This window comes from Ictidomys tridecemlineatus, chromosome 1 (assembly GCF_052094955.1).
Source record: "Ictidomys tridecemlineatus isolate mIctTri1 chromosome 1, mIctTri1.hap1, whole genome shotgun sequence".
In the NCBI taxonomy this organism is placed as follows: domain Eukaryota; kingdom Metazoa; phylum Chordata; class Mammalia; order Rodentia; family Sciuridae; genus Ictidomys; species Ictidomys tridecemlineatus.
Window position 1 is genome coordinate 128,160,155 of NC_135477.1, and position 26,633 is coordinate 128,186,787.

The 26,633-nt window shown below is 38.7% G+C and overlaps 1 protein-coding gene across 2 annotated transcripts in view; it reads right to left on the bottom strand.

Annotated features, from left to right (window-relative positions):
* Window positions 1-243: 243 nt before the first annotated feature.
* Window positions 244-26,633, bottom strand: part of Htr4 (5-hydroxytryptamine receptor 4) — a 179,959-nt gene continuing 153,569 nt past the window's right edge. The window contains exons 7-8 of one of the 2 annotated variants that reach the window (XM_078047454.1): window positions 25,878-25,959; window positions 1,474-1,556 (exon numbers count right to left, since the gene is read on the bottom strand). In XM_078047454.1, the coding sequence (XP_077903580.1) occupies window positions 25,893-25,959 (67 nt within the window). In that variant the 3' untranslated portion in view covers window positions 1,474-1,556; window positions 25,878-25,892. Of the gene's footprint in view, window positions 1,557-25,877; window positions 25,960-26,633 lie in introns of both variants that reach the window. The other variant, XM_078047446.1, reaches the window with a different exon arrangement.

A 26,633-nucleotide genomic window follows, 5' to 3' on the forward strand; every position in this document is an offset into this window, starting at 1 on the left:
GAAGAGAAAGGATCAACAGACCAAGTGGGAGGATAAGGAGAACTTGTGAAGTTTAAATTTCAGGCAGAAATTTACCTTGCAGTATGTGTTATGTATGTACCCCACCATCCATCTTCCCACCACCACCTACCTTCCATCCACCCACCTTCCCACCACCACCCATCTTTCCACCACCACCCACCTTCTCTGTCCTCCCTATTTCACCATAAGGACCAGCAATTAAATCTTTTCAATAGTTCCCACCCCCACCCTCCTGCAACCAAAGGAAAGACAGCTAGAAAAAAATGGCTCAGAGAGTCTCAACATGGGGCATATTTAACTAACATTAAGCCAGATGGTGACGGCTTCAACACTGAATGGGAAGTAGCTTAGAAGTTTGGCGGGAACATGATGCTACTACAATGTGTAGAAAATGGAACCCTGGGAACTTGACATTTCCCCTGTGGTTTTATCTCTTCCTAAAGGAGAAAACCTTCCTGACTGGACCGGGTGCTACTCAGCACAGGGCCCTGAGTGTCCCTAAAAGTTGTCCCATGGGACACATCATTTCCCCCATTCTCAATCAACATTCTTGGAAAAGGATAGTTTTCCCATGGTCATGGTCATGGAAGGGAAGGGAATGAGGATTTATTTCAAATGACCCCATCACCAGTTTTCCAGAAAGAAAATGCCAACTTCAAACACACACACACACACACACACACACACACACACACACACACACACACACACCCCAGATCAACAGTGAAGATGCCTTTTTTGGTAATGGATCTAAAACCTAAGCAGCATCTCCAAAGTCTATCCCCAAAGGGTGGGAGACAAAAGAAGGAAGAAAATTTAAGTGTTCATGACTATAAACAAAAGCTCTTGATGCTTCACTGTCAGTCCTTCAGTGCTTCTGGACGACATCCTGGCACGGATGTCATCTGAACTTCATCCAGAGAGCTAGTTCACCCACCAGAGCACACCCAAAAGAAAATGGCCAGAATGGGAAAGAAATGGGAGATGTTCAGTATAGAGGGCAGATTGAAAGAGGTGGTGGATGGCAGGCCATTGTCTTCCAGTATGGAAGGGCTTTCAGGGGGAGAGAGGACAATTGAATGGCCCCTGATGGACAGAACTTTCACAGCACAGAAGCGACTGCACTGGGAGGCAGTGAGCTCCTGTCCCTGGAGACACACAAACTGAAATTGACCAACTTCCAGAGAAGCAATGAAAAGTGCTACTTCTGCTTTGGGTGGGAGGCTGGATCTGAAGATGCCTGGAATATGCCTTCACAACTCTGAGATCCTCGATGCTCTGGCCTTGGGTCCTGCCCAACACTCTCCTCTGTGAATCTTCAGAGGGCCCTCGGACCCAATGCCTCGTGCCTTACTGGTGACGATGAGGATCAGGCATGATGTCAAGGAGTCCTGTTTGTGCAAACATGAATGGGAATGAATGACCAAATGGTGAGCCACATTCTCTATCAGAAGCATGATTCCAGGGACTCTGGGTCGATGTGTATGGGCAGTTTCTCGAGTTCCTGGTGGTGTCCACTATGCAGAACTGTATACCTAAGGAGAAAGGAAAGAAGGCACGAGAGTTTAACAGGCATCCTTCATAGGCACCAAAGAGAGCACCACCTCTGCTCTTGACTTCCTTTCTCTGCATGTTTCTGAGGGTGAGGTGAGATGGGAGTGGGATGGAATAGAACTTCACAGAAGGCCAAAGAACTCGGCTGGATTGCTCATGTTAAAGGTGAGGAAACTGTTCTGGAGGAGTGAGTAGGTAGCAGGCTGGTCGGGGACCCAGATTTCTTTCCTTCCTCCAAAGCCTGGGACTCCTGTGCTATTCACCAGAATGGATTTTTATCGGAGTAGGGTCAAGCTTCCTCTACCAGCCACAGCTTCATATTCAGCACTGTCAAATACTGAGATGAATAAACCACTCAGGGGCCTGAAATTCAATGGATTTGTTACTTTGATTCTTTCAACTATGATTTGATTTTGAAGCAAACAGCAAGTTAACTCTAAGCATTGCCGTGAAATTTACTGCTTCACAAGTGTTTATTATTTTTCTTCAGTGTCATACAGTTGCACTCAAAATGTTAATTGCCTTTAAATCCATCTCAATGGCAGGAGTGTCTCCTTAGCAGTTACCCAGAATCTAGCATCTGACAGTCACTCATATGAAATCTGTGCAGTTTAGTATCATGATCACCACTCACTTCCCTGAAACCAGCATCAAGCCCAAGCAGTGAGATAAACACCTACTAGATATTCAGCATCATTTGTTGGCAAAACAATGTGGCTTCTCATGCTGTGCCTCGATACTTTGCTTTGAATTACAATAACTTAGTACTGACTTGTATTGATTGGTTTGTGCTAATCACTCTTTATGGATTTCTTTTTTTAATCTTTACAAAAGCTCCATGAGATGGTATTATTTTCATTTTATCATTGGACAAAATGATGCCTAGTCAGGGTTGGTTAGTGACTTGCCCAAGGTAAGATATGACATCATATGAAATCAAACCCACTCAATCCGATGACAACATACATTTGCTTAACTGGGCCTAGCACAACCATGGACCACATATAACTCTACGTCTAGAACAGAAGTTCTCAAAAAGGAGCACCTTGCCTCCAGGGCCATATGGGAAGCATTTGTGATTGTCATCAAGAGGTGATGCTACTGGCATCTAATGGGTAGACCACGAGTGTTACTGAACATTGTACAACACACAGCATAGTTTCCCACCATAAAGAAATACTGCTCCAAATGTGGTGAGATCAAGAAGCCCTGATGTAGAATACGCAGTCCTCTTAGTTGGCTAGAAGCAGATGTTAACTGAGGGACACAGACACAGGAAAGGGCAAGAGTTGGTGCCCACTGCAGCTGTTGCCAGGGCAGAGGTGGGCTGGGGCATGTGGCATACAGAACAAAAAGCATTTGCTACTGCTAGTCAGCTAGATGAGTGTTAGGGAAAAGTCAAAACAGGAAAGAAGAAAGGCTCAGATCATGTATCGTTAGCTGGGGTGTTCAGGAAAGGTCCCCATGAGATACACAGACCTCAGTGAAGTTAGTGCTGCTGCTGTTGAGCCATACCTTCTCCATCTCAAAACCCTCCTCTATTCTGGACACTGTCATTCTGCAAATCCAATGAATTGCTCTGTTAGCTTTTTGTCAAACTCCTCAAATAGGAGATGTTAGAGGGAGACCAGAACTGGGAGAAGGAAAAGGACTTGCTCCCCCTGTCATTCCATCTGTGGTGGCTGCTATGAGCATCAGCCCTGCCGCACTTCTTCACCTGCCGTAGGAGAGCCCTCCGGGAGGGGCTGCTGAGTCTCGGGCATGGTCTTTCCATCACTCATGAAACAGATCATGAGATTTTTTTTTCCATTTCATTAGATAACAACTATGTTTAGTTAACACCTTCTTATGGTACAATGTTGTTTTAATAGCTGGTGTGGTTTGTCTCCAGTCAGAACTCTGTTACATTACTGAGAGAGGGATCATGTGCATACCTGGAAGAAAGATATTCCAGGTGGGGAACAGCAGTGCAAAGGTCCTGAGTCTAGATCCTGCCTGGTATGTGGAAAAACAGCAGGGGTAGGAGGTACTGAGGGGGAAGGATCAAGAGAAGCAATGGAAGGTAGCCAGGGCCAGGTGGTTGGGTAGGCTTGCAGATCCCTGTAAGGCTTTGGCTTTTGTACATGTGAGGAGTTTCAGTAATGGTCCCAAACACCTTCCAGTAGGTTCCCTCTAGCTGCTCTATTGAGAATACGTCATGCATTGCTTAACAATACCTTTGGAGAAATGTGCCAATAGGTGATGTCATCATTGTGTGACCATCCCAGAGTATCTCTACACAAATCTAAATGGTAGACCTACTACACACCTTGGCTCTGTGATATAGCCATTGTTCTTAGACGACAAATCTATATTGCAAGTACTGAATATGTAGACAACTGTAACACAATGGTAAGCACAATGTACTAGGTAATAGGGATTTTTCAGTTCCATTATAAGTGAATGAGACCCTATCATCATTTATATAGCCAACCATTAACTGAAATATAGTATACATGGCACATGGCTATAGAGGGGATGGAGGTGAGACAGCAAGACCAATTGGGATTACAGCAATAATCCAAATGAAAGAAGGCAGTGCCTTGGCCCAAATGGTAGCTGCAAAGGTGGTGAGAAGTGATTAGCCTCTGGATATAAAAGTATGACACTCAGTAGAGTTGTAATTGATTTAACCAGAAGGTTAAGCCTGGCATGTGTGTGTGTGTATGTGTATGTGTGTGTGTGTGTGTGTGTGTGTGTGTGTGTGTGTGTGTCTGTGTGTGTTTCCCTTGCCTTATCTCATTCACTAAAGGACTCCATTATGCAACATGGTGACCAATACCACAACTTGAATCCAATGGACCTAGCTCCCAATCCTGGCCCTACAAGTTAGCAGCTTGTGATATTTGGCAAGTTATTTCATTTCTCTTTGCCTTTCTTTCCTCCTCGGTGACTGAGGGTAATGATCCCCAGAGACAGTACTGTTGTAAGCTTCAATAGCACAATGTAGCACAGGGTCTGGCACACAGTTGAAGCTCAATACCATAAAGCTAAACTCATTCTGTCCACATCTTTTGCTCAATACCTGCTTTAGCCAAGAGTAAGCAGTAATAACGATGATGATATATGCGTGGCTCTTAATTACTTAATGTGTTCTTATTTTGTTTCCTTTGTAGGGAAAACTCAAAAGGCCTCAAGATGTAGAAGGCTCCCTGGTTTGGCCTTTCCTTCCTCCCTTATCAGAATTGCAAGCATTCTTTATCTTCATGCTAGAGCAGCAGCAACTGTTGTCTCCATCCATGGACTCCTTTCGTAGTCACATTGTCTTCAGGTTAAGCCAGGCAGGCAAAACGACCAATATTATAAAGAAAAAACAAGTGGCTCCAAGCAATTGTGTGAGGATCCTGGGCATCATGGTGAGAGGCAGGGCCTGGCCAGGCCTCAGGTCAGACTCCCACCCTTGGCTTGTCTTGAGCAGCATTGCTTAATGACTTAAATATGGATCTTCAAAAGGGGACTCCAATCCAAAACCCATGAAAAGTGTGGCTATACTCTGGTATCTGAGAAGGAGTGATATGCCCAAAACAGATGCCTATGCATAAAAAACTTTAATGTTCATAGTAAGAAATCATGAACAGCTCATTATATTCAGGAATTAGGATGCTTGCCAGGTAAAATTTGTAATAATTACATACATGACTTAGTTTATTTCTTTTGCATTTTGTAACTGTAAGTGGCAGGCACCCTACTAAGATCTATTTTACAGATGAGAAAACTGAGGATCAGAGCAGTTAAGCAGTCACCGTGTGCATGATAATCATACTCTTCATCTCAAAGCATATTCCCCAACTTTGTCCTGTTCTACAGCTAAGAGATCACTTTCCCTGACAGTAAATGACACCATTACTGAATATCTAGCTCAGAGGTAGAGTGATTGCCTAGCATGTGTGAGGCCCTGGATTCCACCCCTAGCACTGCTCCCACAAACAGGGTTCCCTGATTGAGAAGGCAATCCCACAGCTGTGATCATGTACGAAGATGCGCTGTCACAGAATGCAGGGAAACTTTACAGCCCTGTGTACTCCACAGCAGCCTCCCACACATCTTTCCTGAGTGTCTGCTTCCCATGTGCTAATGAGTCACTTGCCAGGAAGACTAGAAAACAGGGGTAGGACTCAGGTGGACACTCAGTGCAGGCTCCTTTATTCAGAGACCAGCTGAGAGGCAGCAGCTCTCTGCAGATGTAGGGGGAGAAGATGGATAGATTTTCCACTCACCACATCTGGGTGGACCTCTTGCCTGATTATGGTGGGTGACATGCACAGAAAGGAGGGACTAGTCTTAGCCTTTTGGTAGAATTCACCACGTCAAGACAGTATCTCAAATGCATCCCATTCTGAGGTACTGCCAAGGTGGGGACATTCCCAAGTCTCCATGTGGTGCATATTTTTAATTTGGGTGCTTTTATTTTGATAGTATATAACATGAGCAGATTTAGAAATCATCTGGATGGCTGCCTATAAATGCATACTGTCTGAATTCAGGTAGACTGCCCCAACGTTGCAGTAACAGTGGAAAATTTCCTGCAATGTTTTTCTAAGAAGGGGACTGGAATCCCTAGTAGTCTATGGACATGTTCATGGGCTTCTACACATCCTGGATGTAGGGAATATCAAGAGAAAATAAAGCACATAGCACAGCAGGCAAACAGAACAGAGTTCAAATCCCAAATCTCTAGTTATGTGACCTAAACATGGAAGTTAGTCCCACTCACCTAACACCTAAAATTAACATCTACAAATGCCTTAGCAGAAGAGGACCCACAGCGAGTGGAGAAATCTTCACTGGAAAGACAAACAAGGTTCAGAAAACATGATTTTCTTAGAGTCAAAAAAATGTAGGTAACTGTGAAATATTACGAATATGAGCTCCTGAGGAGGAATGCCAAATTCAAATCCTTGCTTGGCCACTTACTAACTCTGGATTCTTCTGGTTGATCTGGGCACTGATTCATTGCAAAAATCTATTCCTTAGGAATTGATCAAGTGTGTTTGCTCACTGTTAACTGGTCACATAGCTGAAAGAGACTTTTTAGATGGCTTTACAAATAATCATCCCCAAAGAGAAATCATCATCTGTCAGGGTGGCCAAACTCTCACAACTCTGTTTGATGAGTGATCTGACTGGGTGTCCGGCAGCTCCCTTGGTGGAAAGCTGCCCCCAGGTGAATCTCTGTACCTGGCGGCTTTAGGTCCTTATGAAGAAGCACTGTGGTTTCCCAAGCAACGGCAGTCCACCAGGCAGTTCCCTTCAAGATGGGTTGCTTTTTCCCTTTACAATAATTTACTCAAACATGACAGGGAGCCACATCAGGTTTGGTAATTACCTGAGTCTACCATCCATTCACTGAGCAATTAGCATCACACTTACAGCAGTCTGGACACGGTAATTAGTAACATGGTAATAGTCTGCCCAGCCTGGCGTTATCAGGAAATGAATAGACTGCATCACACATCACCACAGCCCTCCCCTGCATCACAGTGCTGGCTCACGCAAGATGTTTTAGTTATTCAAATATAAGTTGCCTCAATTTAAAAAGAGATTCAATCCTCAGGCAGGTTCAATCCCCAGCTGGGGCTGTAGCTCAGGGGTAAACAATTTACCTAGCCTGTGTAAGGTCCTGGGTTCCATCCCTAGCATCGCCCCTAGACTATCACCTCTATGCCAAACTCCTCTCCCCTGCAAAAGCTGGAGTCTTAAAGACCTAGATATTAAGATTTTACAGTGGCTATTTTTTCAATGTTCAGGAAGGAATGAGACTTCCAAGTCCTAGGACTTTTCTCATTCAGCCATTTAATTTTAAAATGTATTTTGAACTGGGCATAGTGTCACATATTTATAAATCTCAGCTACTTGGGAGGCTGAGGTAGGAGGATCATTAGTTTGAGGCCAGTCTGGGCAACTTAGTGAAACTCTGCTTTAAAAATAAAAAAGGGGCTGAATATCTAGCTCAGAGGTAAAGTGATTTCCTAGCAGGTGTGAGGCCCTGGATTCCATCCCTAGCACTGCAAAGAAAAAAAAAAGTATTTTGTGTATCCCATTGTGATTTAGACACTACAGTGTCCTCATGGAGCTCACATTGTAGAGTAAGAGACCCACAGTCAGGTGTAAAATTATAGTCCTGAGAAATGTTAGGAGTGAAAGGTATTTGGTGGCATTAAGAGAGTGCATCAGGGGAGTGTGGCCTTATTAGGTAGGGTCATCAAGGAAATGACAGGAAAAGAGAACTGAAAGATGACTTGTTAACCAGACCAAGGGGAAGAGCATGCAGGCAAAGGACCAGCAAGTGCCAAGGTCCACAGTAGTGGGACAGAACAGGGTGGGCAATGGTCTGAGATGAGGTGCAGAGTTCCCAGAGGCCACCAAGCTAAGGACTGTTGTCCTCATCCTGAGAGCAGTGGGAAGCTGGCCAAGGCTGTTAGCAGAGGGAACTCAGGAGGAATTTATGTTTTACAGAATCACTTGGCTGTGGTATGGAGACTGGACTGGAATGGGGGTGAAGTGTGAGCCCAGAGGCAAATTACAGGGAGTCTTAGTCTCGTGTTCCTGCTGTAGCAAAGTACCATAAACTTAGTGGCTTCTATGATGCAAATTAATTATCGTATAGTTCTGGAGCTTAGGAGTCCAAAATGGGTCTTACAGGGCTAAAACCAAGGTATAGGCAGAGTTGTGCTCTTCTCGAGGTCTCTGCGGAAGAATACATTCCTTCCTTTTCCAGGTGGTAGCGGACTCCCACATTCCTCGACTTCTGGTCCCACTGCTCCAACTTCTGCTTCCATCATCAGAGCTCCCTCTGGGGCGCTGATCCTCCTGCTTCCTGCTTGTGAGGATACTTGTGATTACAGTGAGCGCACCCAGAACATCCCAGACGATCTCACCGTCTCCAGAGGCCTAATCATATCAACAGAGTCCCTTTTGCCACGTAAAATAACATGTTCACAGGTGCTGAAGATTAGGATGTGGACCTCTTTGGGTGGTCATTATTTTACTGACCACAGGTGATTTTTTTTTTCTTTTAAATACTGGGGATTGAACTCAGGTGTACTCTATCACTGAATGACCTTCCCAGGCCTTTTGATGTTTTATTTTGTGATAGAGTCTCACTAAGTTGTCCAGGTTGGTGTTGAACTTCTGATCCTCCTATGTCAGTCTCCTAAATTGCTGGGATTATAGGTGTGTGCCACTAGGCTGGGTACTCACAGGTGATTTCTGAGGTGTCCAGAGATGTCTGTGGCTCAGAGTGGTAGTGGTGGAGGTAGTGAGATGTAGCGGGCTTCAGGATACACCTTGAAGGTACAGCTGAAAGGACCTGATGATGCACTGGAAGCAGGGCCAGTGAGGGCTTTCCCTGGCGCAGGCATGGGCTGGCAAAGGCACCAGGCGGGAAACAGTGTGGAGTGGTGAGCCATACTTGAGCAGTGGTGAGGAGAGCTCACACAGCGGGGCAGAGAATTCCGAGAGATGAGGCCCAGAAGGAGGTGGGGCCATCACTGCTGAGGGTCTTAGCAGACGGAGGAGGCTGAAATGCTTAGGTGATGGAGAGTGAAATAAACACTGCTGCACTGGGGAGAGTGGCCTCAAACTAACGATCCTCCTGCCTCAGCCTCCCAAGTAGGTGAAATTGATAAACCTGTGACACTCTGCCCAATCTCTAGACCAATCTCTAGAAGAGGAAAGATGAGGTCCTGAGCAAGAGAAGCAGTAAAGGTGGCAGGAGAGACGAAGACCTTGCTCAGGGCGATGGGCCTGCTGCTGTCACTGACTCCAGGTGGGACTGGCTAAGAAGCAGTGTCCAAAGCAAATCTGGGTTTTCATGTGGGCCAGAAAGTGAGTACAGATGCCATTGACAACAGGATCCCCTCCCCCACTGCACTGCCCTTGTCAGGAGCTAGACCTGGAGTGATCAGCACTCTCACAGAACAAGGTTTCTGTTCTTCCTCAGCGTGTTGGTTGCTCCACTCTCAAATCAGCTTATCTTGAAAATGGATGATCTGAGTTAGAACGTTAGACCCTGAAGAAACTCATGCTCCTTATTTTAATACCAGTGAAGGCCAGTATACTTCTTGTTCTAGCAATCCATAGACATCCCTGTATCTTTCCAGAAATGTGTCTTTGGTCTTTCGTCAGTATGTATGAATGGACTTACAACCTGTGCTTGACACTATGAGCTACATTCTTGAAAGCATGCACCCACACTTTCTTCTTTCTTCCTGGCAGAGACTACCTGTTGCAAGAGCAAAAGTGCCACATGCATGACAGTTAAGGAACTGGCTCGTGATCTATTCTTCCAACCTAAGTGTCTGCTAGGGGAGTCCTCTGGAGAATGTTTTAAATAATAGTGCAAGGACTTCATGTGACTGGGGTTATGTTAGGAGGCTACAATATCTGAAGCTGTGGCAGCCCTTTTTTGACCCTGAGGGGGTCATCCTAAGATGAAAAAGAACAGACTGAGAAGCAGGGTGGAAATATGCAAAATGAAAACTGCAAAACAAAAAAAAAATGCAAAAAAACTGATAAATGAACTCATTGTTTATGTTAATTTCAAGTAGGTATTCTAATCCTTGAGGGTCAAAGTGTTCTCAATGATGTACCACCCATGATGCCTGACTTGCATGTCTATGCCATCTTCTCACATTCTACCACATCTAAAATCTACCTACACTTTTTGACCCAGATCAACATCCCTCTCCTTCCAGAAGCCACCTACACATCTATCAGCATTTATTTTCTGTAGGAACACAAATTTTATCTGCTAATGTCAGGGGTCAGATAAGGCACATGTTTGACCTTCTGATGTTTCTGAAAGGCACAGTTTACATCTTAGGAGACATCTTTTCTTAAGACAATCATTCAGCCCTATAGCTGACTCTGCACTGTGTGCTTTTAAATTTATTGTATTTAATGATTTTATTGTCTATGCTGTCAGTACTCTTTGTTTATAAGTTTGTATCCCACAGCTGTGGAAACTGAAACTCAGAGTTTAAGATTTGCCAGAGGCCCCTCAGGGGTGACTGGTGGAGCCAGGCCTGGAACCTCGGCAGGTTAGAATCCAGAGCCCCTTATGCTATTAGTGCTTCTCAGTCTTGTTTATTTTTAAGATTTTAAAATATAGCCCTTGATACCTCACAGAAGGTGAAGAATATCATAGAATCTATGGAAATATTTGTTGGATAGATAACAGAAGGATATGATCTTCTAACATTGGGCACTTGAATTAGTTACAAAAGATGTGGGCAAATATTCTCCTGTTGATCTTCACTGAGCCCTTATGTGTTACACATGCAGAAAATCTCTGCATCTGTAATGTCTCTTTCCATTTCTCTATGTTCTATGCTGTGTCTTCTCTGTGGGTGTAGGGGGAGGTACAATCCCCTCCACACAGTCCTTTTTTCAGTCATAGCCCTGAAGTAGACTTGTTTTGGGGTTTTGGTTTCCCTCTGTGAAGGACACTAGAAAAATCTTGCTCACAAATCCCGAGTGGGGACATTACCATGGAAACCCTGTGGTTGAAAAGCCAGGGACTGTGCCGTGCGTGTTTGTATGAGCCTCCTCCAGCAGCACTTCAGTGATGCAGCATCTCCACTATCTAGACACCTGCACTGGTTGCTTTTAAAAGACTCCGAGTCATAGCACTGTTGTCACAAAAGGTTTGGACTTGTCTTGTTGTATTTCCCAGTTTTTCTCTCAGAAAATATTTAAGCTTAGTTTCCTGCAACACACAGAAGAATAGAGACTGGAAACTAGAAAGAGAAGGGAGATATATAATGTTAGTACTCAATGAACTGTTGGAAGGAAATGGTAGCTGACATTTAGCAAAGAGAAATGAAACCATGAAAGTCAACAAAAATCAACACAGAAAGACTATGGGGGCCATTAACTGTATTTTAGAAAAATATTTCCATATCTCTCAAGGCCATTACTTTACTGCAGGATGATTTAATGGAAATTTGAAAAGATTACCTCAACAAAGTCATTTCAAAACTGATTTGATACTATTTGACACTGGGTAAATCCAAATAAAGTCTACAGTTCAGTCAATAGTACTGGGCCAACTCTCGTTTTCTATTTTTGATAAGTGTACCGTGGTTATGTGAAATATCAGTATTAGGAAAAGCTGAGTGGAAAGTATACAGGGCTTCTGTACTATTTCTATTCTCTACAGAAGTAAAATTATTTCAAAACAAAATGTTTTTGTACAACTGAAATATAAAAGCATTTTCTAGGCTAAAAGTTGAACGAACTGAAAAGATCAAAGGCTCTTCTCAGATATGTTAGAAAGGTGAGGTTGCTGGGCAAACTACTGACTCCAGACAGACAGACAGATACCGAAAAGAAAATTGACTGGGGCAGAAAATTCCCTGGGAATCAGTGCCAGAGTAGAAATATCTAAACTGCAATTAGCCAATTGCTAGAGGCTCAGAGTGGGCAAGTCTGAGAGAGAAAAACTCCAGGGGACCCTGGTAATAGGGGACCCCCCACATTTGTGTGAGTTTTGCTTCTAGGAGCTCAACGAATTTTCATAGTCAATAGAGAAAAATCCCCTTGTGCATCTGGCAGGGAGAGGGAACAGTAATTATTTCCAAATACCCTAGAGCATTCTGTTCTTTTTAAGGAGGTCTGCCTAGCACCACATCTCTAAAGGCAGTCCCAGCACATCATATTCATCTATCAAAAAAAAAAAAATTCAAGGCATACCAAGAGGTAAAAAATACAGTTTAAAGAGTGAATCAAGCATCAGAAACAGATGTGGAAGGCATATTAGAATTACTAGATAGAGAATTTAAAACACCTATGATTACTATGCTAAGAACTCTCATGAATAGACAGCATGCAAGACAGGTAATATAACCAGAGAGATGGAAATTCTAAGAAAGAACCAAATAGAAATTCTATGGATCAAAAGCCCTGTGACAAAATTGAGTACTGCCCTTGGTAGACTTTACTAGACTGGACTCGACTCAGGAAAGAGTCTCTGGACTTGAGAAAATCTTAACAGAAAACACAAAAACTGAACAGCAAAGAGAAAAAAAAAATACTGAGAAACTAACAGAGTATCCAAGAACTATTAAATGACTACAACAGATAAAAATATGCACGATGGGAATACCAGAAGAAGAGGAAGGGAAAAAAAGAGGAATATTTGAAGCAATAATGACTGACAATTTTCCCCAAATTAAAATTAGACACCAAACCACAGATCCAGGAACCTGAGAGAATACCAAGCAGGACAAATGCCAATAAAATTATACCTGGCATATAATATTTGACTAAAGAAAATCAAAGATAAAGAAAAATATCTGAAAGGAGCCAGAGAAAAGAAAACCTTATCTATAGAGAAACAAAGATAAGGATTACATTCAACTTCTCAAAACCATGCAAGCAAAACAATAGTGTAACAAAATATTTAAAGTGTTGAGAGAAATTTAAAAAAAATCTACACTTATCTGGAATTCTGACCCTGTAAAATTGTTCTTCAAAAGTGAAGAAGAGATAAAGTCTTTCTCAGACAAAAATTAAGGGAATTTCTTTCTTGCCACTATACTTGCAATATCTTGTAAGAAATGTTAACAGAAATTTTTTAGAAAAAGCGAAAATAATACAGACCAGAATTTAATATTTACACAAAGAAAGGAGAGCATCTAAGAAAAGGTTAAGATAAAATAAAACCTGTTGTTTTTTTCTTAATTCATCTGACAGATAAGAGTTTGTTCAAATAATTGCAACAATGTATTCCATTATGTATGTTTGTATGTGAATATGTGTGTATGTGTACCTATAGGATAAAGAAGGACATTACATAATAATGGGAAAATACTATAAGACGACATAATAATCCTTAACACGTAGGTATCTAACAACAGAATGTCTAAATTCAGGAAGCAAAACTTGGTAGAAATTCAAGAACAAACAGACGAATCAACTATTATAACTGGAGACTTCAATACTCCTCTATCAGAAATGTACAGAGGCAGAAGCCAGAGATTTAGGACATAGTTGAATTCAACAGAACTATCAATCAATAAAACTGATATCTATATATTATTTAACTTAACAACAGAATAGACATTCTTCTCAAGCTTATATGGAGCATCCTTCATTGTAGACCGCATGCTTTATAAAACACACCTCAACAAATTAAAAAAATAGAAATCATATAATGTCTGCTCTAAAACCACAGTGGAATTAAAGTAGAAATCAATTAAAAAAAGATAGTTGAAAATTTCCCTTGTACCTCCCTCACCAAAAAAAAAAAAAAAAAAAACCTTGGAAATTGACATATTTCTAAATAACTCATGGGTCAAAGAAGAAATCTCAAAAGAAGTTAAAAAATATTTTTCACTAAAGGAAAATGATAATATAACCTAAAATTTCTAAAGATGCAATGAAAGCAGTACTTGGGGGGAGGGAATTTAAGACATTGAAAACATATTTAGAAGAGAGAAAAGATCTAAAATCAAATCTAACTTTCTATTTCAGAAAACTAGTGGGTAAAAGAAAATTAAATACAAAGTAAGTACAACAAAAGATATATTAGAGCAGAATTCAATGTAATTAAAAGTAGATCAATAAAAAGATCAATGAAACTATAATGGGGGTCGAGGGAGCATGGGAGGAAGAGATGAACTTTAGACAGGGCAAAGGGGAGAGAGGGGAAGGGGAGCGATGGGGTAGGAAGGATGGTGGAATGAGATGGACATCATTACCCTAAGTGCATATATGAAGCTATAAATGGTGTGACTCTACTTTTTTTTAAAAAAATTATTTTTTAGGTATAGATGGACAAAACACAATGCAATGCCTTTATTTTTATGTGGTGCAGAGGATCTAACCTGGGTCCTGCCCATGCTAGGTGAGTGCTCTACTGCTGAGCCACAATCCCAGCCCAAGTGTGACTCTACTTTGTGTACAACCAGAGACATGAAAAATTATGTTCTATATGTGGAATATGAATTGAATCACATTCTGCTGTCATGTATAACAAATTAGAATAAATAAAATTAAAAAAAGAAAGATCAATGAAACCAAAATCTAGTTCTTTGAAAAGGTCAATAAAATTGATAAGCTTACAGTCAATCTAGCTGAGAAAAATGACAGGAATTACTATTATCCAAAATGAAAGCAGGGACATCACTACAAATCCCTTGAGCATTAAAAAGGGTAATTCAAGGAGACAACTCTATACTAACAAATTTGATAACCTAAATTTAAGTGGACCAATTCCTTGAAAGATATAACCTATCAAAATTCCCCAAGAAGAAATAGAATTGGCTTATATCTACTTAACTTAATAGAATAGGGATATGTTTATTAAATCAATGGAATCCCTAATTAATAGCCTACTGAAACACAACAAAGCAGCTCAGATGTGTTCAATGGTGAATTTTATCAAACTTTTAAGGAAGAAGTTACACCAATTCTCTACAATATCTTTCAGAAGATAGGAGCAAAAGAAATATTTTCAAACTCATTGGTCAGTGTTACCCTAATACTAAAACCAGACAAAGACCTTACAAAAAGAAAATGATTGATCAATATTCTTGTTAGTCCATTTTGTGTTGCCATAAAAAAAATACTCGAGGCTGGGTAACTTGTAAAAAAAAAAGGGGAGTGTTTATTTGGCTCATGATTCTTGTGGCTGGAAAGTCCAACAGCATTGCACTGGCATCTGGTGAGAGCCTTTTGGCTGCATTACAACATGGTAAGTGGCACATGTGGAAGAGCTACCATGGTAAAAGAAGAACCAAGAGGTTGACCCAGGAGAGTGGAAATTGAACAATCTAATCTCATAGGGATGAAACTGGTCCAATGAGACCTGACCTACTAATTTCTAAAGGTACCCTCACCTAATGGCTTTCCACTAGCACCACCTCTATTCATCATCTCACAATATCATTATAATGGGAATTAACTTTCCAACACACGAATCTTTAGGCAACCATATCCAAGCCATAGCAATCACTCATAAACAAAGAACCCATAAAACTCAACAATATATTAGTAAAATAAATCTTACAGTGTAACAAAGGGTTGTACAACACCAGATAGGGTTTATCCCAGGGATGCAGGGTAAATTTAACATTAGAAAACCAATTAATATAATCTATTCATCACATCAACAGACTAAAAAATAAAAAACACATGATCACATATATTGATCTGACAAAACCTAAAACCCATTAATGAGTAAAAACTCTGAGTAACATGTATTGCTGGTGGGGATGCAAATCTGTATAACCACTTTGAAAAGCAGTATGGAGATTCTTCAGAAAACTAGGAATGGAACCACCATATTACCCAGCTATCTCACTCCTTGGTATTTATCCAAAATAATTAAAATCAGCATGCTATAATGATACAACACTGAAATGTTTACAACAGCACAACTCAAAATAGGCAAATTATGGAATCAATTCAGATGCCTGTCAATAGATGAATGGATTAGGAAAATGTGTCATGTGTACACAATGGAGTTTTACTTTTACTCAGCCACAAAAAAGAATGAAATAATGACATTTGTCAGTAAACAGATGGAAATGGAGAAAGATATGCCACATGAAATAAACGAGATTATAGAAAATCAGCCAAATGCTTTCTCCTAGGTGTTTTCTCTCATAGAGCAAAATAAGGGGAAAAAGGTAGGGAGGGGATTGGTTATCATAAAGATAAAGAGAAGATCGGTGGAGTAAAATGAAAGGGAGGGAGGGAGGAAGGGAAAGAAGAAGAAATATGGGGTAAATTAAACAAAACCACATTACATACCCACACAAAAGGACCAAAGGGATTTTTATCATTATGTATATGTAGAAAGTATCCATCAAAAACAAATAAATGAAGGAGTGAAAGAAGTTCGGTGTAGAGGAAGAAGAATGGGGGAGAGAGGAGGGAAGGAAAAGTGGAAAGGAATAGATATTGAGAAAAAATAAATCTTCTGTGTTTCATCCACTATTGCTGTGTGGAGAGAAAAAAAATATTCCTTCTTTAAAAAACTTTAAGTAAGAAGGAAGATGGCGGGCTGCAGAGAGGCAGCATTCTGTGTCGCTCTGTGATCCAGATCTCACCTAATCAGAATACTGCATCTCTGAGAGTATTAGAAGACCCCTATTCAGCTGCTCTCTGCAGAAATCACCAGTGCTGTGACCCCGTGCAGGGCTCCAGGCCTTAGCATTCAAGCAGGATGCCCAGCATTTGAATAGGACTCCTGGCTCCCAACATGCAAAGTCCGAAGTTCTAGCCAATGCAGGGCTTGTGAGTGCCTTAGCAGAATCACCTTTCAACACATCTGCAGATCTCCAAGACTTTACTCCACTCCCATGCAGGTCACTCAGCTGCTACCTACCCACAATACAAGCCATCACCCGGCTCCCCCCTACCCCACCAGACACCCTGGTGCTGAAAGCAGACTGCCTCCATCTTGGTGCAACATTTTCGCCATATTAGGTAGGGACAGCTCCCAGATCAGATCTTCTGTGGCCAGGAGAGGTCTTGGAACCCTACAAGAGCACTACAAACCTATAGGGTAAAAAAAATAACACTCCAGACCCACGGAGCTGGAAAGGAAGACACGAGTAACATGAAAAAGACAAGGGAAGACAGTGCCCCAAACAAATCAAGATACCACATCATTAGAATCATTGGCAGCCACAGCAGAAGAAATTATAGAGAAGGAGTTCAGGATATACATGGTTAAAATGTTCTGTGAATTCAAGGAAGACATAACAGAACAAATACAGGCAGTGAAAGATCACTTCGACAAGAAGCTACATAAAAAAATACAGGAAGCAAAAGATCACCTCAACAGGGAGATAAAGGTTAAAAAAACCCCAGAAATCCTTGAAATGAAAGAAACAATAAACCAAATTAAAAGCTCAAATGAAAGCATCACCAACAGAGTAGACGAGTAGTCCACTTGGAAGATGGGACATCAGAAAATAAAAACAGAATATATAATCTTGAAAAGAACATAGACCATACAGTGATAATGGTAAGAAACCATGAGCAGAACATTAAGAAATATGGGATAGCAAAAAATGACTAAATTTAAGTGTTATTGGGATAGAGGAAAGCATAGAGATCCAAACCAAAGGAATGAACAATCTATTCAATGAAATAATATCAGAAAACTTTCCAAACGTGAAGAATGAAGTGGAAATCCAAATTCCAGAAGCCTACAGATGCCAAATATACAAAATCACAACAGATCCACACTAAGGCACATTATAATAAAAATGCCCAACATACAAAATAAGGAGAGAATTTTAAAAGTCTCAAGAGAAAGGAATCCGATTACATATAAAGAAAAACCAATTAGGATAACGGCAGATTTTTCAACATAGACCCTAGAAGCTAGAAGATTTTGGAACAACATATATCAAGCACTAAAAGAAAATGGATGCCATGCAAGAATCTTGTATCCAGCAAAATTAAGCTTTATATTTGAAGATGAAATAAAAACCTTCCATGATAAACAAAAGTTGAAAGAATTTATAGCTAGAAAACTGGCACTAAAAATATCCTTGGAAAAATATTCCATGAAGAGGAAATGAAAACCAACAATAAAAATCAGCAGAGGGAGGTAGTACCCTAAAGGAAAAACTAATCAAAGAAGAAAATTAAGTAAAGTTAAATAATAAAAATGAACAAATATGGCTGTGAATATAAACCATGTCTCAATAATAACCCTGAATGTTAATGGCTTAAACTCACCAATCAAAAAAACATAAGCTAGCAGATTGGATTTAAAAAAGACCCAACAATATGCTGCATCAAGGAGACTCATTTGATAGGAAAAGACATACACAGATCTGAAGGTGAAAGGTTGGGAAAAATCATACCACTCACATGGACTGTGGAAGAAAGCAGGGTTTCCATCCTCATATCAAATAAAGTAGACTTGAAGCCAAAGTTAACCAAAAGGGATAAAGATGGACATTACATACTACACAAGGGAACTACTCACCAACAAAACATAACAATCATAAATATATATGCCCCCAAATAATGTTGCAGCTGTGTTCATCAAACAAATTCTTCTCAAGATCAAGAGTCAAATTGACCACAACACAATAATCTTGGGTGATTTTAACACACCTCTCTCACCACTGGATTGTTCTTCCAAACAAAAGTTGAATAAAGAAACTATATAGAATTCAATAAAACAATCAATAACTTAGACTTAACTGATATACATAGAATATTTCAACCTGGATCAAACGAATAGGATATACTTTCTTCTCAGCAGCACATGGATCCTTGTCTAAAATAGATCATATTCTATGCCACAAAGCAACTCTTAGCAAATACAAAAAAGTACAGATATTACCATGCATTTTATCAGATCATAATGAAATGAAATTGGAAATCAATGACAAAATAAAAAATAAAAATTACTCCAACACCTGGATACTAAATAATATGCTACTGAATAAACAATTGGTTGCAGAAGACATCAAGGAGGAGATTAAAAAATTTTTAGAGGTAAATGAGAACATAGACACAACATATCAAAATCTCTGAGACACTATGAAAGCAGTACTAAGAGGAAAGTTCATTATATGGAGTTCATTCCTTAAAAATAGAAAAAGTCAACAAATAAATGAACTCACATTACATCTCAAAGCCCTAGAAAATGAAGAACAAATTAGCAGCAAAAGCAATAGAAGGCAAGAAATAATTAAAAATAGAGCTGAAATCAATGAAATCAAAACAAAAGAAACAATTTAAAAAATTGACGAAACAACAAGTTGATTCTTTGAAAAAATAAATAAAATTGACAGACCCTTAGCTACACTAATGAAGAGAAAGAGAAAGAAAACTTAAATTACCAGCATACGTGATGAAAAGGTAATATAACAACACACACAACAGAAATACAGAGGATAATTAGAAATTATTTTGAAAACTTATACTCCAATAAATAGTAGATATTGAAGGCATCAACAGATTTCTTAAGTTATATGATTTTCTCAGATTGAATCAGGAAGATACACACAATTTCAACAGACCAATATCAAGTGATAAAATAGAAGATGCCATTAGAAGCCTATCAACCAAGAAAAGTCCAGGACCGTATGGATACACAGCTGAGTTCTACAAGACCTTTAAAGAGGAACTATTACCAATACTCTTCAATTTATTTCAGGAAATAGAAAAAGAGGCAGCACTTCCAAACTCATTCTATGTAGCCAATATTACCCTGATTCCAAAACCAGGCAAAGACACATCAAAGAAAGAAAACTTTAGACCACTATCTCTAATGAACATAGATGCAAAAATTCTCAATAAAATTCTGGCAAATTGAATAAAAAAACATACCAAAAAGATTGTGCACCATTATCAAGTGGGATTCATCACAGGGATGCAAGTTTGGTTCAACATAAGGAAATCAATAAATGTAATTCATCGTATCAACAGACTCAAAGATAAGAATCATATGATCATCTCAATAGATATAGAAAACGTATTTGACAAAATACAGCACCCCTTCATGTTTAAAACACTAGAAAAACTAGGAATAACAGAACATATCTCAACATCATAAAAGCTATCTACATTAAGACATAGGCTAGAAGATTGAATTAAAAACAAGAGACCCAGGCCAACATCATTCTAAATGGAAAAAAATTGAAGGTATTCCCTCTAAAAACTGGAACAAGATAGGGATGCCCTCTTTCACCACTTCTATTTAACATAGTTCTTGAAACACTGGTCAGAGCAATTAAACAGATGAAAGAAATTAAAGGGATATATATATATAAAACTTAAATTAGCACTATTTGCTGACAATATAATTCTATACCTAGAATACCCAAAAAGCTCCATCAGAAAACTTCTAGAACTAGTAAATGAATTCAGCAAATAGTAGGATATAAAATCAACACCCATAAATCAAAGGCATTTCTGTATATCAGGTATAAATCTTTGTAGAGGGAAATGAGGAGAACTACCCCATTTAAGATAGCCTCAAAAAAAATACTTGGGAATCATCTTAATGAAAGAGATAAAAGATCTATACAATGAAAACTACAGAACCCTAAAAAAAGAAATCAAAGAAGACCTTAGAAGATGGAAAGATCTACCTTGCTCTTGGATGGGCAGAATTAATATTATCAAAATGACCATGCTACCAAAAAGCACTATACAGTTTTAATGCAATACTGATCAAAATCCCAATGGCATTCCTCATAGAAATAGAAAAAAACAATCAGGAAATTCATTTGGAAAAATAAGAGACCCAGAATAGCTAAAGCAGTCCTTAGCAGGAAGAGTGAAGCAGGTGGCATCACTATACCAGACCTTAAACTATACTACAGAGACATAGTAACAAAAACAACATGCAACGTGGTATTGGCACCAAAACAGACTGGTAGACCAATGGTACAGAATAGAGGACACAGAGATTAACCCACATAATTACAGTTATCTTATGCTAGACAAAGGTATATGGATTGGAGAAAAGACAGCCTTTTCAACAAATGGTGCTGGGAAAACTGGAAATCCATATGCAACAAAATGAAATTAAACCTCTGTCTTTCACCATTCACAAAACTCAAGTCAAAGTGGATCAAGGACATAGGAATTAAACCAGAGACTCTGAATCTAAAAAAGAAAAAGTAGGCTCTAATCTTCATCATGTTGGATTAGGCCTCAACTTCCTTAATAAGACTCCTATAGTGCAAGAATTAAAACCAAGAATCAAAAATGGGATGGACTCAAGCTAAAAAGTTTCTTCTCAGAAAAAGAAACAATCTGTGAGGTGAACAGACAGCCTACATCTTGGGAGCAAGTTTTTACCCCTCACACATCAGATAGATCACTTATCTCTAGGGTATATAAAGAACTCAAAAAGCTAAACACCAAAAAACCAAATAACCCAATCAATAAATGGACCGAGGACCTGAACAGATACTTCTCAGAAGAGGATATATACAATCACTCAACAAATACATGACAAAATGTTCATCATCACTAGCAATTAGAGAAATGCAAATCAAAACTACTCTAAGATTTCATCTCTCTCTGGTCAGAATGGCAGCTATTATGCATAAAAACAGCAATAAGTGTTGGCAAGGATGTGGGGGGAAAAGTACACTCATACACTGCTGGTGGGACTGCAAATTGGTGCAACCAATATGGAAAGCAGTATGGAGATTTCTTGAAAAATTGGAAATGGAACCACTATTTGACCCAGCTGTCCCTCTCCTCGGTCTATCAAAGGACTTAAAATCAGCATACTACAGGGACACAGCCACATCAATGTTTATAGCAGCACAATTCACAATAACTAAACTGTGGAACCAACCTAGATGCCCTTCAGTGGATGAATGGATTAAAAAATGTGGCACAATGGAAAATTACTCAGTGATAAAAGAGAATAAAATCATGGCATTTGCAGGTAAATGGATGGAGTTGGAGAAGATAATGCTAAGTGAAGTTAGCCAATCCCAAAAATCCAAATGCCAAATGTTTTCTCTGATATAAGATAACTGACTCATAGTGGGATAGGGAGGGGGAGCATGGGAGGAACAGATGAACTCTAGATAGAGCAGAGAGGTGGGAGGGGAAGGGAGGGGGAATGAGGTAAGAAATGATGGTTGAATATGATTGGACATCATTATCCAAAGTACATTTATGAAGACATGAATTGGTGTGAATATACTTTATATACAGAGATATGAAAAATTGTGCTCTATATGTATAATAAGTATTATAATGTGTTCTGCAGACATGTATTTAAAAAATAAAATCAATTAGGAAGTAAATAAAAAATAAATTATTCTGGCTAGGCCCTCCAAAAAAAACTTTAAGTAAACTAAGAATAGATAGGAACTTTTTTCAATTTGATAAAGAACATCTATTAAAAATCTTCAACTAACACCATATTGACTGGTGAGAAATGAAAGCTTTCCCACTGAGATCAGGAACAATGAAAATTAAAGCAACAATGAGGTAATACAGTGGGAAAGTGATAGTTATCACTTCTTTTCAACATCCTATTGGAAGTTATAGTGATTGCAATAACACAAGAGGAAACAGAAATTATACAGACTAAGAAAGAATAAATAAAACTTTCTTTACAGATGATATAATAATTATTTATGTCAAAAATGAAAAATGAATCTACAAAAAAACTTCTAAACTAGTAAGCAATTATATCAAGTCAGCAGAATATGAGGTTAATATATAAAAGTTAGGGATTTTTCTATGCGCTAGCAATTAACAAGTAGAATTTGAAACTACAAATATATTGCTACTTACATTATAAGTAAGTACCCTTCAAAAAATGTGGCACAATGGAATATTATATACCAAAATGCAGTGCTTTGGTATAAACCTAACAAAACTTGTAAGATCTATATGAGGAAACTATAAAACTATGAGGAAATACATTAAGGAAGAACTATATAAATGGAGGTATATTCCATACCAATAGGTCCAATATTGCCAAGATATCAGCATGTCCCAACTTTATGTACAGATTGATCAAAATCACAATCAAAATCTCAGCAAGTTATTCTGTTGGTAGGTAGAAACTGATTCTAAAAATTATAGGGAGAGGCAAAAACCCAGAGTAGCCAACTCAGTATTGAAGAACAAAAAGAGAGGACTAACACCACCTAAGCCCTACTAGCAACCCACAGTAAACAAGACAGTGTGTGGTAATGGACAAAAACAGCCCATAGACCAATGGAATAGAATATGGAGCCCAGGAAACAGACCCACATAAATGCAATCAGCTGCTTTTTGACAAAAGAAGAAAGGCAATACAGTGGGAAAGTGATAGTCCTGTCCACAAAGAATGTTCAAACAACTAGACATTCCCATGCAGAAGGATCTAGAAACACATTACATCCTTCTCAAAAATTAACTCAAAGTAGATCATAGGCCTAAATGTAAAATTCAAAACTGAAAATTACTAGGAGATATTATAGGAGAAAATATAGATTTTGGTGTTGACTTTTTAGATACCAAAGGCACAGTCTATGAAAAAAATAATTGATAAGCTGGATCTACTAAATGTAAACATTCATGCTTTGCAAATGATACTGCCAAGAGAATGAAAATATAAGACAGAGACTAGGAGAAGACATTTGCAAAAGACATATCTAATAAAGGCTGTTGTCCCAAGAATACAAAAAGCTCTTAAAGCTCAATAATCAGAAATTTTAAAATCAACGTGATTTTAAAATAGAGCAAAGGTCTTAACAGATATTTCATTAAATAAGATATACAGAAGACAAATAAGCATTTGAAAAGATGTTCCACATGTCATTAAGGAAATGCAAATTAAAGCAACAATGAGATAATACCATTATACACTTATTAGAATGGCCAAAATTCATAATACTGACATCATCAAGTGCTGACCAGGATGGAAAGCATCAGCAAGTCAGGCATTGCTGGTTGGGGTGCAAAATGGAACAGTCACTTTGGAACACATTGTAGAAGTTTCTTATAAAAGTAAACATACCCTTACCATATAACACAGCAATTGAACTCCTTGATATTTATCCAAAGGATTGAAAACTCAATGTCAACACAAAAATCTCCACATGGATATTTATAGCAGATTTATTCATAATTGCCCAAGCTTAGAAGCAACCAACATGTCCTTCAGCAGGAGAGTGGATAAATAAACTGTAGTGCATCTCACCACACAATATTATTGAGTGCCCAAAAGAAGTGTGCTATTGATTCATGAAAAAATACAGAGAAAATTATGCAAAGTACGTGTATGAAGACTTGAATTGGGTGTCAACATACTTTATATACAAACAGAGATATGAAAAATTGTGGTTTATATGTGATTAAGAATTGTAATGCAAAAAAAGTACATGTATAAAGGCATAAATTGGCATGAACATACTTTATATACAGATACAAAAAATTGTGCTCTATATGGGTAATAAGAATTGTAATGCATTCCACTGCTGTTGTATATTTTAAAAAGTAATAAAATCAATAAGAGATTAAAAATGGGTAATGCAATGCAGACACACTAAAAAAAGAAAACATAAATGCATATTGCTAAGTGAAAGTAGCCAATTTGTAAAATAAAAAGCTATATATTGTATTATTCCAACTATAAGAAATTCTAGATAAAGAAAAACTATGGGGACAATAAAAATATCAGTAGTTGAAAGGAGTTAGGGGGGGAAAGAAGAAGCAAATATATTGGCAGAGCATAGAGGATTTTTAGGGCAATGTAATTATTCTATAACATACTAAAATGATAGAAAATATTCTGTTTGAGACTATAATGGTAGACATATGTCACTATGAATTTGTCAAATGCATAGAATGTCCAACACCAAAAGCCCCTAATGAACACTATGGATTTTGGGTGATACTGAGGTGTCCATATGGGTTATAATAAATAATAAGTTATAATAAATTTACACTCTGGTGGGGGATATTAATAATGAGGGAGGCTATGCATGTTGCAGGCAGGGAGTATACGGGAAATCTCTGTACCTTCCTCTCCATTTTTCTTGGACTCTAAAACTGCTTTAAAAACCAAAGTCTAATCCAATGAAGGGAGCAGGAATGGGAATAGGAAAGAAAGTAGAATGAATCAGATATAACTTTCCCATGTTCACATATGAATACATGACCAGTGTAACTTTACATCATGTACAACCACAGAATGGGAAATTATACTCCATGTATGTATGATATGTCAAAATATAATCTATTGACAAGTATATCGGAAAAGAATAAATAAAAAAATAAAATAAAAATTTCAGTCATCCTAGTTGAAGTGAGCTATATTCCATTATGGTTTTTAAAAAATACAAACTAAAAAGTCTATTTTTCAAAAACATGTTTTAAAGTACTTTGGTTTAGTTACAATCATTTGTTTAGGAAATGGGAAGGGAATAAAAGGCAAATTGGGACATGAATGATAGTCTAGATAAGGGACCACGATTACACTGGGTAAATTAAGTGCATCCCAGTGCTCATCTTCCATCACACTCAAGAAGGCTCTGCTCCCAGATAAGGGGAGAAGCCAAAAACATCATTATGAAATTGAGAGATAAAGCAAATCTCCCAGACCATATGAATCTTTGGCTGTCAAGTCAACAGCAATTAAGGTCCAGAAAAAACATGGTCTCTGCCAATGACCATGAGGCTTCTGTTTCCAGGTGCACACTCACCCTCACCCAGTGAGGACAGGAGAATGAACATGAAGGATGGTTATTTTGCATGAAGAAATGAATGGATAGAGATGGACAGACTCACAGTACAGACAGGGACAGACTTACAGAGCACGTTCAGGGTTAAACAGGAACTGGTCTATTGCAGAAGAGCAGGAAGAAGCTGGAGACAGAGGAACAGCCACTTTGACTTGAAACAGAAAGCAGCCACAGATGAGGGAGAGCCAAGCAGGATTTGAGAAAAAAAAAAAAAGAGAGAGAAAAAGAAAAAAAAAAGAGAGAAACAAGGAGGTTAGTAGACATGTGATCTCAGTTTAAGTGAGCATTCCAATATTCTTAAAGTGCTTTTAAGGGAAGGAAAGGGTAGTAAGTATGGCACAATAGTTATGCCACACTGTATGTATAAAAAAATTTTTTTCAGACATTATCTCATATTAGTCTTGTAACAACTTGGGGCATTTATAGGTTACTACCTTAGTTGACCAAATATAGAATCTTAGCCTCCTGTTTTCATCCTCTTTACCCAATCTTCTATGATATGTCTACGCTGAAAAATCTTTGAAAATACAGTTGAAACCTGCATGTAGTCATAAATTAATTTAAAAATTTTTTTTTATTTGTAAATGGATACAATAATTTTATTAATTTATATGTGGTGCTAAGGATAGAACTCAGTGCCCTACACACGCAAGGCAAGTGCTCTATCACCGAGCGACAACCCCAGGCCCACGTGTGATCATTTCTGATCGTCTATTATGATATTCCCTTTTCCTCTCTTGAATAAACATAGTATTTTCTGCTTTTGTGATTCATTTGACAATATAAACTGCCTTGTAACAGCCCTTGCTGTAGCTTGTTAAATGC